The 16,464-nt window shown below is 32.3% G+C and overlaps 1 protein-coding gene across 1 annotated transcript in view; it reads right to left on the bottom strand.

Annotated features, from left to right (window-relative positions):
• Positions 1 to 16,464, bottom strand: part of LOC139493161 (intermembrane lipid transfer protein VPS13A-like) — a 148,245-nt gene that overhangs the window by 43,514 nt on the left and 88,267 nt on the right. Inside the window, exons 51-66 of the mRNA XM_071281335.1 lie at positions 15,103 to 15,272; positions 12,566 to 12,634; positions 12,060 to 12,101; positions 11,500 to 11,624; positions 10,596 to 10,758; positions 10,188 to 10,265; positions 8,345 to 8,368; positions 7,546 to 7,626; positions 6,132 to 6,325; positions 5,412 to 5,523; positions 4,516 to 4,650; positions 3,678 to 3,767; positions 3,178 to 3,405; positions 2,583 to 2,684; positions 2,068 to 2,178; positions 403 to 555 (exon numbers count right to left, since the gene is read on the bottom strand). Coding sequence (XP_071137436.1) covers positions 403 to 555; positions 2,068 to 2,178; positions 2,583 to 2,684; positions 3,178 to 3,405; positions 3,678 to 3,767; positions 4,516 to 4,650; positions 5,412 to 5,523; positions 6,132 to 6,325; positions 7,546 to 7,626; positions 8,345 to 8,368; positions 10,188 to 10,265; positions 10,596 to 10,758; positions 11,500 to 11,624; positions 12,060 to 12,101; positions 12,566 to 12,634; positions 15,103 to 15,272 — 1,877 coding nt within the window. The remainder of the gene's footprint in view (positions 1 to 402; positions 556 to 2,067; positions 2,179 to 2,582; positions 2,685 to 3,177; positions 3,406 to 3,677; positions 3,768 to 4,515; positions 4,651 to 5,411; positions 5,524 to 6,131; positions 6,326 to 7,545; positions 7,627 to 8,344; positions 8,369 to 10,187; positions 10,266 to 10,595; positions 10,759 to 11,499; positions 11,625 to 12,059; positions 12,102 to 12,565; positions 12,635 to 15,102; positions 15,273 to 16,464) is intronic.

Below are 16,464 nucleotides of genomic sequence, written 5' to 3'. Positions count from 1 at the left end.
TGAACCTTAAAATTGGGGTCAAAACTCTAATTTGGCATTTAAATTAGAAAGATCATATCATAGGGCATATGTATACTAAGTTTCAAGTTGATTGGACTTCAACTTCATCAAAAACTACCTTGACCAAAAACTTTAACCTGAAGCGGGACAGACGGAGGAACGAACGGACAGACGGACAGACAGACGGATGGACGAACAGACAAACGGACGCACAGACCAGAAAACATAATGCCTCTCTACTATCGTAGGTGGGGCATAAAAAATTGACATTTCACAAGTTGTGTAAGAACATTCGAATTTTGTGTCAACCCTATTAACTGCTGTCAATCTTTGATATTTCACAGATAGCACAATACGTGTACTATCTTACATTTTTGATAGGTACATAAATATATAATTTACCTGATTTTTCTTCAGGTCTAACCACAGATCTTTTTCCTCATTTTTCTCCATGTACCAGAGGTTGTATGATGATTTATTGATCACCAAGAAAAATGGTGTGATTGTCACAATTCTGGACAGCTTCAAATGTGACCACTGACACTGTAGTAAAAGCTAAATAAAATAAAGAAATTTCATCCAGTCATAATTAAAAGCTAAAGACTGACCACTAAAAAGTAGAAAAGTTATATGAAACAATTATTATCTGTCTCTCATGTTCGATCAATTGTAAATGTGGAGTATAATTATAGATTATAAATGTGGAGTATAATTATAGATTGTAAATGTGGAGTATAATTATAGATTGTAAATGTGGAGTATAATTATAGATTGTAAATGTGGAGTATAATTATAGATTGTAAATGTGGAGTATAATTATAGATTGTAAATGTGGAGTATAATTATAGATTGTAAATGTGGAGTATAATTATAGATTGTAAATGTGGAGTATAATTATAGATTGTAAATGTGGAGTATAATTATAGATTATAGTTAATCATCTCAAAAAGATTGATTTTCTCACTTGAGGTGGTACGGCAAAAGTGAGCAAAGCAATCCAGTTGAAATGACAAATGTTAATCTGCTATCATACTCTAATTTCACAATTCTTCAAACATGGGACACAGATTATTGATTGGTAATTTTTCATATCTCTCTACTGTGCTGAGAAAGGACTTATCAGTCAGTTAGACCAAAGAAATTTTTTGTAAAATAGTGATAATAACCCTAATTGGGTATACCATTTATAAATGTCAGAGCATAATGAAAATGTGTTGAAAGTTGAAAGTTGATATTGATGTAACCACACCTATATTAGATCTTTCAAATTCTTAAAAGTATAAAGAATCACTGAACCCTGAAACTGTAGGAAAATACAAATAATTTAAATCAATAAAACTTTTTAATAATTTCCCAAAATGTAGTTTATATTATGCATTTATTCTTTAAATATGCGTCACAAAATAAAATTAAATATGAAAAAATAACTCTTTTAATTTGTTTTCAAAGAAAAAAATAGAATGAGGTCATGAAACTTGTTTGTATGCTACCAAACTAAATGATAGGTAAATTTACTGTTACATTCCTTTATAAATGGTTATTTGTTTGACTTATCTCCCCTTGTAGGGCTAAGTTGATATAAATTGAATCAAACAAAACATATTAGAAAACAGTTATCTATAGTTGTTAATTTCAGTGTCATTTAATCTCCTGTGGAGAGTTGTCTCAATGGCAATCATATCCCCTCTTTTTTTATAATAAAATAACACATATTATTCGCTTCATTCAGATTAAAAGTTTTACAAATAAATTGCATTCCTCTCTCAGAATTTGCATGTTTCATGAAAGATTTAGACCTATTATTTCCAGAAATCTAACAATCGAAGAATACAGAATAACCCATCAAACCACCTTAACTAATTTAAAAGAAAAATTTCAAGTTGAAGTTGAACTTGGCACATAAATCAGTAGCTCTTTCCACAAAAAATCTTGTGGTTAGAAATACTTGTAAGTAAAACACAATTCAATATAACTTATTATCAATAATCAGAAGTTTTTTTTGTGAAAAGAATTGGATATTTAGAGAAATTATACTTTAGATTTAAAGGTACTATGAATGTAACTTACCCTATACTTGATTTTCCTTTCTTTGTCATAACAGATAACAACACCAGAGTTCCCTACAGTATCCATGGAGAATGACTGGGACCATTTAGACTCGTATACTTTTAATTTAGCCTGAAAACATACATTTGGTACAATGCTGAAATTGATGAGATCAATTCTAAACTGTTCTGTCACATATCTAATCTTTTTATTTTAAGTGTTGCCCGACTTTGCAAACATTGCATACAACATAAATGTTAGCTTTTCTCATGGAGATTTTAACTGTTGGTTTATAATGTAACAGTTTTGAGTATATTAAGACATTCATAATGATATGATACAAATAAGAAGTGTTAATCCTCTATGAAAATCTATGTTATATCTGTTGCTTGATGCATTATTGGGTCTAATTGAGTACTTTGTGCAATTTGCGTACCTTGACATTAGTTTACCTTTACCAAACACATTTTGTTTTTAAGTGTCAACACTAACTATGGATCTTCACATTTTTATTACCTCCTTTTACTATACCTTACCTTTTTTCGTTTGTGCTTTTTAAATCTGAAGAGAATGGATGGAGCAACAGAAGAATCTGCTGATGGTAGAGTACAGTCATACACTGCATCGGAATTAGATCCCTGGAAAATAGAAAATTTATTTAAGAGTGCACATGCTGAAGTTTCTTACCACATTATAAATTTTAACTGATGTGATGATCTTTTGAGATATGTGTTATACGACATGTACAATAATGTATCAAGAAAACTATATATTGATCAATGATTCATACAATTGATTGACTGTTCGATACATTTTTTGTAGTTGTTTATTCACATCTAATGATAAATATTTTATACTAAGGACAATGACAAATTAATACAATTTAGATATATTATGGCAAAACAGACATGTACACTTTACAATATATTTCGAAAAATAAAATATAGTTAACCTATTACCCATAGCAACTGAAAACTGACCACACCACCAAAATTTAGCAATAATCTTTAAACTATGAAAAGGAGGTCAAGGTCATGTGATACCAACCATAAATAAACAAAACATGCACAAATATATACTCTTATGACCAGCTGTTTATAATTTGTTGTATGTTTCTCATGTGATACTAACCCTAATAAGTATAGGAAGATCTGTTTTGTTTATTATCCAGTAGGGACTATAAATATATAAATCTAATGACATTTTGACACTAGCATTAACTATCAAGGCTAAATGTTTGTTAGCATTCTCATCCCCTCCGTCATAAGATGTCATTGTAACTGCTTTGAACTCTTCTAAATTCTGAGAATCCAGCAAATCAAATATTCCTGCCCAATCACAACCTAGGTAATCCTGAAGCTGTAAATAAACAAACAGAGATTTTGTCTGATTATATTAATCTTTAAAGAATAAAGATATGAGAGTAAAATATAAAAAGATGCAACACATTGGTAGTTAAGGAATGAATACACAAACAAAGTTTTATTCAGTTAAAAAGAAATTGAAGTCCTAAATTAATTTTTTTTATAATTTCAAACACATTAACCATAGATTTTCTCAATTCTATTATATTCACAACCAAATGTTATGTGTAACTAAAAAAAAAACAACAACAGTGAAACCCAAGTTACCTGTAAGTGTAGTTTGTAAGATTTGCTGGATTCTACTGTATCCAATGGGGTTGATTCTCCATGTTTTAATTTGCTGAAGTTTCCTGATCCCTAAAAAAACCAAAATTAAAATGCTTCATTAAGTATAGCCTGAGATGACCGCAGAGATCAAAACCAATACTGTGCTAATGAGCAACACTGTGTAATTGAAGACTTTTTGCTATTGCGCATTGGAAAAATGAAAAATTTTAAAGAATTAATCACAATTACTGTTTACAAAACTTTGAATTTTTGAAATACCAAGGCTTTTCTACTAGTAACGTGCGTCTGGCACAAATATGAAATTTCAATCCTGGTATCTATGATGAGTTTATTCACATTTAAAGTTTTTGTAGTAAATGATTCATGCAAGCTACATATTTATTAGATTATTTTTTATATTTATCAAATAGTAGGTTAAATAAAACATCCACATATACCACATACCCACCCCTCGCTTCAGTTTTTAAGGACCATATTTGTTCTATTAGAATAGAAAAAGTTCATGGAGGCCACTGATTTGCTGTATATTTACACATGACCTGGAGTGTTATATTTGTAAAATTCAAGAAAGAAGAACCCATGACCTTGATCTGTTCAAATTGTTAAGATCAGTAGGGTTATTGTACTTCGATCAAGATAATACCTAAAGGGTTAAGAGCTAACAAACTACTCTCCTACAACCAATGCCTGGCCGTGCTTGTTTATTTCACTTTGTTTTTTTATCTAGTGAGAATTTTTGGTTGATTCAGATTTCTGATCTTTGTTGCATAGTAGATGGATTTGCCTTTGTACATGAAAGGACATGATTATAACTAACCTCCAAAGAGTACTGTAGATCATAGGGTAGATAGTTATGTATCAGGACTGGAGGTTTTAATACTAATGTGAAATAGGGCACTCCTTTTGGTACTTCTTGTCTTGGTGTCAACTTTTTACCATCTGCAAGATAGACCTGTACAAAAATATAATACAATGTGTTTACTAATGAGTGGGTCTCATTGGGGTCTAAGCGTGTCGCGGGACTGCCGATTTTTTGTAAGCGTGACACGTGAAAGTCAAATTATTGTGTAGTGAAAACGGGAAATGAGGTCTAACGGGACCCGGGAAATGACAAAAAAATGAGAATTGCTTATGTACATAGTGTAAGCGGGATATGGGAATCTGACAAAACAGTAAGCAGGATCCGGGATTGAAACCCCCCAATGAGACCCCCTAATGAGTTCGGTTTTAATTTAAACAAATATTTGTGTTAAAAGACAAACTTATCCTGCTCTCACTATCACATTTCCTTTTTCCGTGAAATAAAAAATATGGGCAAAAATTCTAATTTGACATAAAATGTCACATTATACAGCACATGTGTACAAGTTTCAAATAATCTACCCATGATTTTATTGCAGCTCAAACCAAAAATTCAGCCATTATTTTGATAACATGGTCTCATCAAAGTCAGCATCAAACATGAACAAGACAAAAGAAAATTTGTCTTGCATTAAACTTTTAGATTTAAGATTTACCTATACCAACAAAATCCACTGAAATTGGTATCTAAGTCACAGTATATTCAAATATATTTAAATCAGAATATTCTGAATAACTTAAACAAATGAAGATTTCTAATTAATTTCCACTTCTCTCTTTAAACTAAAGTTGATTACTATTTGTTGTACTCAGACAAACAATTGTATGACTAATTGTCCACATCAATCTAACCTTGAAGACTTTATCGCCATCAGTTCCACCTGTACACGTGTATGTCTTGGCTCTTTCCTTTGTTCTCTGTATGTCCTTCCACCAAATTCCATTATTATGGATTTGAATACCTCTGAAAATATTTTTACTCCTTTTCAAACTTAAATTTTTAGACATTTCTATGTTTATATGTTATATACTAGTTTTTATGGTTTTGGTTCATTTTTTTGTTTGGAGTTTGAAAGTGTTGTGTTCATCTTTGGTAAACTAGTATGCATTATTGTATAGGGGCCACCTGAAGCCCCCTCTGGGTGCATGATTTTCTTGCTGTGTTGATAACCTATTGGGGGCCTTTGGCTGTTTTCTGCTTTCCGACACATTCCATATTTCAATTCTTAATTCTATACTTCTTCAACACTTTCTTTTCAATGTATTGTTAGTAGTTTAAACAGATGGTAAATATTTGTGACAAAGAATCTTACATGCTAAAAAGAAGTCTGGCTTTCCATGAAAACATCTTTGATACATAAACCTTACTCAAAATAATATCAATTAACTTAAGGTGAAAATAAACTTTCAAATGCCCCAAAAGGCAAGGTCTGACCGTGTAAGGCACTTATGGGTAGTCAAGGTTGTTAAAAACCAACCTCATCTTTGAAACCATGTCTCATATGCATCCAATAAAAATCTCTTTTTCTATATAAGATATGTTTTTCAATTGCAGTGTCTTTTTATACTCACCTGAGGTCTGTAGGAGCAACAAACAGATCTGAGTTATACGCCAGGAACAGTGGAATCACATACTCCTGACCTGGTTGTAATGTCTTTAGCTTGGAGTATTGACCTAATTCTATGTAGGTCACACTGATCCCGTACTGTTTCAGATCTTCAGTTTTACAATAAATATCAACTGCAAAGGTTAAACTGTTCTCCATCTGAAACAGACAATGTCATATAGGAATACTAACTCTTTACAAAATACAATTAAAATGTATGTGTAGATGTAATTTATTCATAGGTCTTTAAGCAACACTTGTGATCATATTTACAAATTATATAAATGTATGACAATAACTTAAAATTGTATATTGGTGGGTTCAAGAAAGAACTGCACTCCCTCCAATTCCTTATGCAGATAAAAAGACTGAGAAATCCTCAAAATATGAAGCTTACTTATTTTCTATAAATAGATACTCAATTATCATATGAATTAATTTCCTTCAATTTGACAAATTTACACCACTGAATAACGTCATTGCATGCATTTTTTGTTGTTGTAAATTTCAAATATGCACACAAATACAAAGCTATAATGTCCAATTTTAAGAATCATACCTTCGTGGATACTAAACATTAATTTCACGATCCAGAGGGAGATATGAAGATTGGAAATATGATTTGTCAAGGGTGAACAAATCTTCATATTTCCCGAGGCCAAGGGAAATGAATGTTTTATTCCACTATCTATGCTTTGTTTACTATCTGAACTTCATAAATTAGTTTGTCTACATTTTTTTCCTTATCCGCTTGTTTGTATTACTATTAAATACAAACATGCACATTGATAAACAGTATGAATAAACAGTTAACTATTTAATTTGAATATAAATAAATTTGAACATGCTAATGATAAAATTATTTGCTATCGCTACTTAGAAAATAAGAAGTTCAAGACATTATGTACATAAACCTGGCATAACGTCGCACGATTTAGTCCCGACATTTCAGAGGGGAATATGAAGATTAGTTCAATGACAAGTGGGATAGTCTCAACCAATCAAATATTGTATAACCTATCAATATGAATAAACAGTGGAATACAAAAACTTCTCTCACTTATTAGGAGTAATCCATTAAAACAACTGCTTGAAGGTACAAAGAGTATATTTTTAAATGGGTCAGGGGTAATAGATGCTTTTATGTCCATCGATCTGAGGTATGCAAAATTATCAATGAAACATATTAGTTTTTGGAGAATTTTGGAAAGGATCTGACTCTGTAACATCCATTTGAATGATATGCCTCTTAAAAGTTCCCTCAAAAACCAGGTTTTATTTCTTGACAATTTTTTTTTCATGACAGAATCATTTGTTCTATATTTTCTATATTTTTGATGACATCCAACCAAGTTACACACCATCCTTATGTTCCTTACCTTGAGTGGCGACATGATTTTTATAACTTTACTACCATGAACGACATCAATATGTAATAGGTACCAGTACTTTGTGGAATGCTGTCAAATGTAAAAAGTTCTTGTCTCAATTATGCATATTTAACAAATCTCTAGTTCATAGTTTCAAAATATTTTATTGTTCAAAATGACAAATGGATCAGATGGAAGTTTAACAACTTAGCAACGTCTTCTCTAGTCCATAACATGCCTTCAATTTCTTGCAACATACTGTTAAGACATTAGCAATCCTTATTCTATATACAACTTACTTAAATCTATCTTATATTATTATGAAGCATGTCACCTAGCACTTTTTTTGCAATAGTCTTCAGAATTGCTGTAAATTAATCAATTTTCTTGTAATGATAAGAATTTTATCACATTCTTTTTACAACCTTTATTTACAGATCAAGAAAGAACTTTTGAAAATTTCCCTTTTAAAACATTGCTTCTAAATTAATATCATTGTGTCTCTCATAAACTATATCTAATACATGTACAACACTATGAAGGTAACTGAGTTGGTATGGTAGGATTTTTACTGAATTTGGATTTGTAAAATACTCTGGATAGTTATTCTGCCAAAACATGCTGGTTCTGAAAATTTCATCACACAACAACATTTAAGGAATAACAACATCAAGCTATATCGTAAATAACACATACTTTATCATGCCTATATCTATTTAAGTATATCAATATAACTTTATCTTAAATGTCATTATCATGATGGTATCATTATATCATATACAACAACATTCAACAATATCCAGTTTACCTTTCTGTCAATTATTTCCTCTGGCTAAGAAAGAAAAAAACCCTGAACATTATAAAAAGTCAAATAACAAAATACCATCTACAAGGAAATTCCAAATTGGAAATTCATTTACCAAATGGCAAAAACAGCATTTTGTATTTGTGAGGATAGCCAATTAATTTATTTCGCCTCTCATAGTTTAATCCAAAATACAATACTTTTGTGTTAATTATACAGTCAGGTAAATAGTATGAATTATTATACTGATACATTTTTACTATTCAGTATTTGTTATTTACAAAATTTCCAATGCAACACAAGTGTAGTATTTTCGGTTGGCATTGAAACTTTAATTTCTGTTAATATGTCACCAAAAAAATTGATCAAACTAATTCTATTTGGCAACTAAACAGGGTGGTAAAGGTTTTTTTCGTGCAACGAGTTTTGTTATTAATTTTCCACGTGCAGCCGTGAAAAAGGTTCATTATTCAACGTGTTTTGTGAAATCGGTAAAAAAATCAACATGCAAGTAATTTTTAATTGTTCCTTCATCATGAAATGGCAATTTTATTTCGCATTTTTCCGTGCAGATACCCCCCTTATTATGTTACGCCCCTCACTAAAATACAACCAAGTAATGTAAATTAAATACTGAGTTGGTTTTTTAATCGACACAAAAACCATGTTTCCTCATAAAGATACAACAAGTGAAACTGCGAGCTACTGCTCACTGATGATACCCCCGCCGCAAGTGGATAATATTAATAGTGTAAAAATATGCAAGTGTTCGGTAAACAGGAAGTTGTCGAGTGATGAATCTGAAAACGCATCACACGGTATAGCTGACTTATATAAATCCTGAAACCAAATTTCAGAAATCCTTGTATTGTAGTTCCTGAGAAAAATGTGACGAAAATTTTTAACTTGGTTATCATGTGTAAAATCATACAAGTATTCGGTAAACAGGAAGTTGTCGAGTGATGAATCTGAAAACGCATCACACGGTATAGCTGACTTATATAAATCCTGAAACCAAATTTCAGAAATCCTTGTATTGTAGTTCCTGAGAAAAATGTGACGAAAATTTTCAACTTGGCTATCATGTGTAAAATCATACAAGTGTTCGGTAAACAGGAAGTTGTCGAGTGATGAATCTGAAAACGCATCACACGGTATAGCTGACTTATATAAATCCTGAAACCAAATTTCAGAAATCCTTGTATTGTAGTTCCTGAGAAAAATGTGACGAAAATTTTCAACTTGGCTATCATGTGTAAAATCAGACAAGTGTTCGGTAAACAGGAAGTTGTCAAGTGATGAATCTGAAAACGCATCACACGGTGTGGCTGACATATATAAATGTTGATACCAAATTACAGAAAGGGTGGATGTGTAGTTCCTGAGAAAAATGTGATGAAAGTTTCATGGGACGGACTGACTGACTGACTGACGGACGGACTGATGGACGGACGGACTGACAGACAGAGGTAAAACAGTATACCCCCCCTTTTTTAAAGCGGGGGTATAAAAAATTTCAGGCAGAAAGATACCTCTAGAATATAAGATGCATGTACATTTCAACCAGAAATGATTAAGCACCAACCTTGCATGACCCTCAATAGAAGGTCAAGATCGTTTGGCATCCCTGTAGTAGTAGAATCGATTCAATGATATAATAGGAAATCTTAAAGGTTTAAAAGATTGTTAGGACTAATTGTCAATACCAAATATACAGCGGTTTTATATTTCAGTATAAAGTTATTGACTAAGACACTTAGGAAAGACTTAATCTACATCTTTGTAAATAAAATTCCATTTGAGTTGATTGTCAAATTATGCTCTGTTTTATATACAACATACAAACCTTGTCTGGAGTAAGGGGAAATAACTGCAGACATGCTCTCTTGTGGAATATTGTTGAAGATAAATCAAAACCATCAACCTTCAAAAAAATTAGCATCAGCTATCATTTGGCATATCAAAATTTCATAACACTTATAAAATGCATTATAAAAAGTTGATAAAAGAAAGAGTTTGCTTTCATAAATAACTCCAATTGAAATCTTAATTTTCTTTTCTCAACAAATCTTGACAAATAACTATAAAGAAATATTGGATTGCCATTTTCTGTCTTTTAGCAGTTAATGTATTGTTATTTTGAGTCTTGCTATTTCACTTTCTATACATGTATTCAGTGATGGTATACTTGACCATGTATTTATACTTTATTTTTGTTACTGCTAAACAACTTTTAATTCTCTAATGTTCTAACCTGAATTTTGAGTCGGTTGATGTCCATCTTGTCACCTGACAGGTAATCTGGGTCATCATCAAATACAAATGCTCCCGATGATGTCATCATGTTACCGAAGGCTGCCAGAGTCTCGGCCACAAAATCATCTGATCGGGACACCAAACCATCTACATCATCACCACTGAAAATACACATAAAAGTGGTCTGAACTTATACAGAAAATATAAAAACAAGCATTTATAGTCAAAATCATCTGTACAGGACGACAATCAACTCATCCCAAAACAAGAATGTGTCCAAAGAACATGGATGTCCCAATCACAATATCATTTTCTATGTTCAGTGGATCGTGAAATTGGGGTAAAAACTCTAATTTGGCATTAAAAGCAGAAAGATCATATCAAAGGGAACATGTGTACTAAGTATCAAGTTGATTGGACTTTAACTTCATCAAAAACTACCTTGTCCAAAAACTTTAACCTGAAGCGGGAAGGACGGATGAATGAATGGACGAACAAATGGATGAACAGACCAGTAAACATAATGCCCCTCTACTATTGTAGGTGGGGCATAAAAATAAATATATATAGAACAAGGAAAAAGAGACATATATATATCATAATTTTTTTTTTTAATAAACTGGTTTTTGTCTACATGTGCTCATAAAAAAACCTTAGAAATTAACTAAATTGTGTTGTGCACATTTAAAGTTTGAACTAAAAATGATATCTAATTGCAGGACTTGTGGGTGAAAATGCGTCCTTTTTTGCAGCCAACTTTATAGCATTAATATACCATATTCTGAGAGAATCAAGTTCTTCTTTGTATCCCACTCTGATCACCCCTTTTTATCGTTCTTCTGTGATATATTTAATTACCATCCTAATACCCCCTTTTTTTATTCATATAAACCAGAACCTACCACTCTTCTTTGATATCAGGTAGATCTATCCTTTCATCGTTTTCATCACGTAGAACTATTTTGACCTGGTTATCATCTTTTCCTTGTCTTAACACATGACATTTCTTTACATGATTCTCATGGACCTACAAATAAATGAATAAATAATCACATGAAATATAAATATTGTCCTAAACATAATAAGGTTGAAAATACATATTTATTTAACCTATGTTATAGATTTCTATGTCCAATTGTCTTTATTTCTAACATCCAGAATTTGTGTCATGCACATCAAGATCATCATCTAGAGTGTTCTTCCAAACTGTTAATAGGACAAGCATTTCCGTAAATCAGCAGCCCAGCAAGATATAAAAAACTATTGAAAATAACCTTTTCAGGAAGGGTGGGGAGTAACTTGTCACAATGTCTAGCCATTTATGAATTTTGATAGATATGGGCCATACAACTCCCATAAATATCTTACTTCCATTTCATTTTACCACAGGTGGATAGTTGTCTCATTGACAATCATACCACATGTATTTTAATATGGACTAGCTGGGAAACTATATACATACCTTGATATCAGGGTGAAGAACCATAGAGGTGTCTAAACCAAGCTGAAATGTAAACAATATACTCATCATGTTCTTATTTCATAGATCTTGATCTTTACAGTAAAATTTAGGGAGGCTTGGCATAAATAAAATTTCAAGGTAGCACAAGGGATAAGGGTTGTTATAACTCAATATCTGACATGGAATCCCTAACAAAGTAAGAGAGCCACATAAACAAATTCTATATCCTATTTTTTCAGAAAAAAAACACCTTAATTGATTGTATTTATGTAAATAACTATGATTTTATATAATATCCACTTTATATCTTCTATGGAATCATGATACAAAATAATTTCAAAATATATTTGAGTAAAGTTAATTTTTTACTGATCTATTTAATAAATATGCTTTTGCAAAGCTCAGAAAAAAATATTATGACAAAAAACTTTAATTGAAAGACAAGTTTTTAACCAGAAATATAAGGTTAAGAATTAGAGAAGTTTTTTAATTGGATTTTAACAAACCTGATTATTGATTTCAAATGCTGGTCTAGATTTGCTCTCGCCCTCCACAGCCTCAGGTGTCATCATAGCCTATAAATAAATATCAATATTCTTAAAACTGTAAAAGATAAGTATTAGTTATAGCAATTTACAATTGGAACAAACAAGGAGCAATATCTACTCTTAAAGATTTACAATCAATTAATGCCATTTGATTATGACAGTTCAGAATGATGTTGGGATATCGTGTAAGTGACTTTTATAACAGCATCGACTCAAATCAAGCTGTAATATCACATTTCAATATCAGTTAAACCTGCGGCTGAGGATGTCTTAGTGATATTTCAGGATTTAGGTTATTCAATTTTAAATCAATGCCATTTCATCCTGTATTATCTGAATAGATACCAATAGTAAGAATGAGATTTTAGAAGACTTAATTTTAGTATTTGTCCAATTCTGAGAGGCAATGACAATATCTATCGCACATGGCGTGACATAAGTTTATAAAGAGCTTGGCTATGAGCGAATGCTATACCCTTGGCTTTTTCAACTAACTCCTCAATGTCATAACAGAAATTCATAAAAAAAAAAACATAAAGGAGATGATTATTTCAAAAGATATAAACCAGCCACCAAAGTTTTATGAAAACTGCTCCATAGAATTTTTCGGGTTACTGTCTAAAAACGGGAAAATTACACTTTTTTTAATGAATAAAACCCCACAACTCAGAAACGTAAAATCTAAAATTTATAAAAATCAAAAGGGAGCTCATGTCAATAGATATAAACAACTCAACAAAGTTTCATGCAAATTGGTTGGTAAATTTTTTTTTGAGTTATTGTATGACATGTTGACAACAGATGGACACACAGACAACAGTATACCATAATACATCCCATAAATGGGCATATAATTATTCATCATAAGAGGTATAGACAAAACAAGCTCTATGACTGACTTACATTAGAGGCCATGATACGACTGACTTACATTAGAGGCCATGATACGACTGACTTACATTAGTGACATCAGTGAGGACATCTATAGCCTGCGGTGTAACATTCAGAAGTAGTTGGTCCTGAGAGGCCATGATGATGTAATACGACTGACTTACATTAGTGACATCAGTGAGGACATCTATAGCCTGTGGTGTGACATTGAGAAGTAGTTGGTCCTGAGAGGCCATGATGATGTAATATGACTGACTTACATTAGTGACATCAGTGAGGACATCTATAGCCTGCGGTGTAACATTCAGAAGTAGTTGGTCCTGAGAGGCCATGATGATGTAATACGACTGACTTACATTAGTGACATCAGTGAGGACATCTATAGCCTGTGGTGTGACATTCAGAAGTAGTTGGTCCTGAGAGGCCATGATGATGTAATATGACTGACTTACATTAGTGACATCAGTGAGGACATCTATAGCCTGCGGTGTGACATTCAGAAGTAGTTGTTCCTGAGAGGCCATGATGATGTAATACGACTGACTTACATTAGTGACATCAGTGAGGACATCTATAGCCTGCGGTGTAACATTCAGAAGTAGTTGGTCCTGAGAGGCCATGATGATGTAATACGACTGACTTACATTAGTGACATCAGTGAGGACATCTATAGCCTGCGGTGTGACATTGAGAAGTAGTTGGTCCTGAGAGGCCATGATGATGTAATACGACTGACTTACATTAGTGACATCAGTGAGGACATCTATAGCCTGTGGTGTGACATTCAGAAGTAGTTGGTCCTGAGAGGCCATGATGATGTAATATGACTGACTTACATTAGTGACATCAGTGAGGACATCTATAGCCTGTGGTGTGACATTCAGAAGTAGTTGGTCCTGAGAGGCCATGATGATGTAATATGACTGACTTACATTAGTGACATCAGTGAAGACATCTATGGCTTGTGGAGTGACAATGAGAAGTAGTTGGTCCTGAGAGGCCATGATGATGTAATATGACTGACTAACATTAGTGACATCAGTGAGGACATCTATGGCCTGCGGTGTAACATTCAGAAGTAGTTGGTCCTGAGAGGCCATGATGATGTAATACGACTGACTTACATTAGTGACATCAGTGAGGACATCTATAGCCTGCGGTGTAACATTCAGAAGTAGTTGGTCCTGAGAGGCCATGATGATGTAATACGACTGACTTACATTAGTGACATCAGTGAGGACATCTATAGCCTGCGGTGTGACATTCAGAAGTAGTTGGTCTTGAGAGGCCATGATGATGTAATATGACTGACTTACATTAGTGACATCAGTGAGGACATCTATAGCCTGCAGTGTGACATTGAGAAGAAGTTGGTCCTGAGAGGCCATGATGATGTAATATGACTGACTTACATTAGTGACATCAGTGAGGACATCTATGGCCTGCGGTGTGACATTCAGAAGTAGTTGGTCTTGAGAGGCCATGATGATGTAATACGACTGACTTACATTAGTGACATCAGTGAGGACATCTATAGCCTGCGGTGTGACATTCAGAAGTAGTTGGTCTTGAGAGGCCATGATGATGTAATATGACTGACTTACATTAGTGACATCAGTGAGGACATCTATAGCCTGCGGTGTGACATTGAGAAGTAGTTGGTCCTGAGAGGCCATGATGATGTAATATGACTGAGGTCGAGGTTCCTCTTTCTCTCCTTCCTCTGTATTATCTAACTGCGGACCAGCATCTAATTCATCATACATACTTTGATCTGTAGAAAGGATGTAAGGTTATTTGTTTTACTCTATCAAACTTGTGTTAAATGCACAAAACAAATAAAATGGTTATACATTTCCAAAACTTTATCGATTTATGCAGTATTACTTTGAAACTTTTGAATTCCTTGGACCACAGAAAATTTTAAAATAAATGCGTATCATACACAACTGAATATAGTAAATAGAAGAAATACATTTATATGGAAATGAATATAAATTATGACACTAAATGCTTTTACTTAAATCATTTCACAATTAACATGTTAGTTTCTTATACCAACTGAAGAGTCCAAAAGCTTATCTTTATTTAACATTGTTCTTCAATGGAAAAACAACAAAACAAATTGACTTGGAAAAAGTCTTTATCTACTTCATAATTGTCTGTATCATGATTTTGATGATATAAAACATAACATTATATCTATAAATTTATTCGACTATAAAGTAATGAGAAATTAACTCAATTTATGCTCTAATCAATTTATACAATAAATGTTAGTGTTTATCAATGTTATTAATTTGTTAAATCAGATATATCTGAATGAGAACTTCATGCATATAAGTCATATAAAGCACACAATCAAACTTAGTTTCATTGTCCCTTTTACACATTTTAGTATATTAGCTGTAATAATAAAGTCATAAAATACAACGTTAAAAAAACGGCAATAGTACCATGCAAATAACAGGATTAAATACTAAATCTACAAAGCGGTTAAACAAAACACCATCTCCAAACAAAAGCAGGCAAAAATTAGTTACTTGTCAGATTTTCAACTATTTACAGAAACAAACCCCTTGTTCTAGTTATAATTTTGGTCTTCATTTCATATTCAAAATAGTGTTATTCAATCACATATCACCAGGTACAAACTGAGTAAAACAAAATACATGTAGAGATTTTGGTTATGACCAGGTCTTGGATGTTAAGTTAGCTTACAATGTTAGAAATATATTTTATAAGTATGAAGGGGTTACTTTCTATTAGTATATAGTCATAACTAATTATTAGTAAAGTACAAATTGCATTTTTTTTATGAATGTGTCTTTCTAGAAGTCTAGTTTTTTAATCAAATATCATGATTTAATTAGAAATGCCAAACTAGTTTCATAAAAGATACAAACAGATTTCAACTTGTCTGTAATGGATGTAGCATATAACGATAATCTGACAAGTAAAAAAAA

The sequence above is a fragment of the Mytilus edulis genome, chromosome 10, assembly GCF_963676685.1.
Source record: "Mytilus edulis chromosome 10, xbMytEdul2.2, whole genome shotgun sequence".
Lineage (NCBI taxonomy): Eukaryota > Metazoa > Mollusca > Bivalvia > Mytilida > Mytilidae > Mytilus > Mytilus edulis.
Note: the sequence above shows the minus strand (reverse complement) of the source record. Positions and strands in the feature narration are given on the sequence as shown.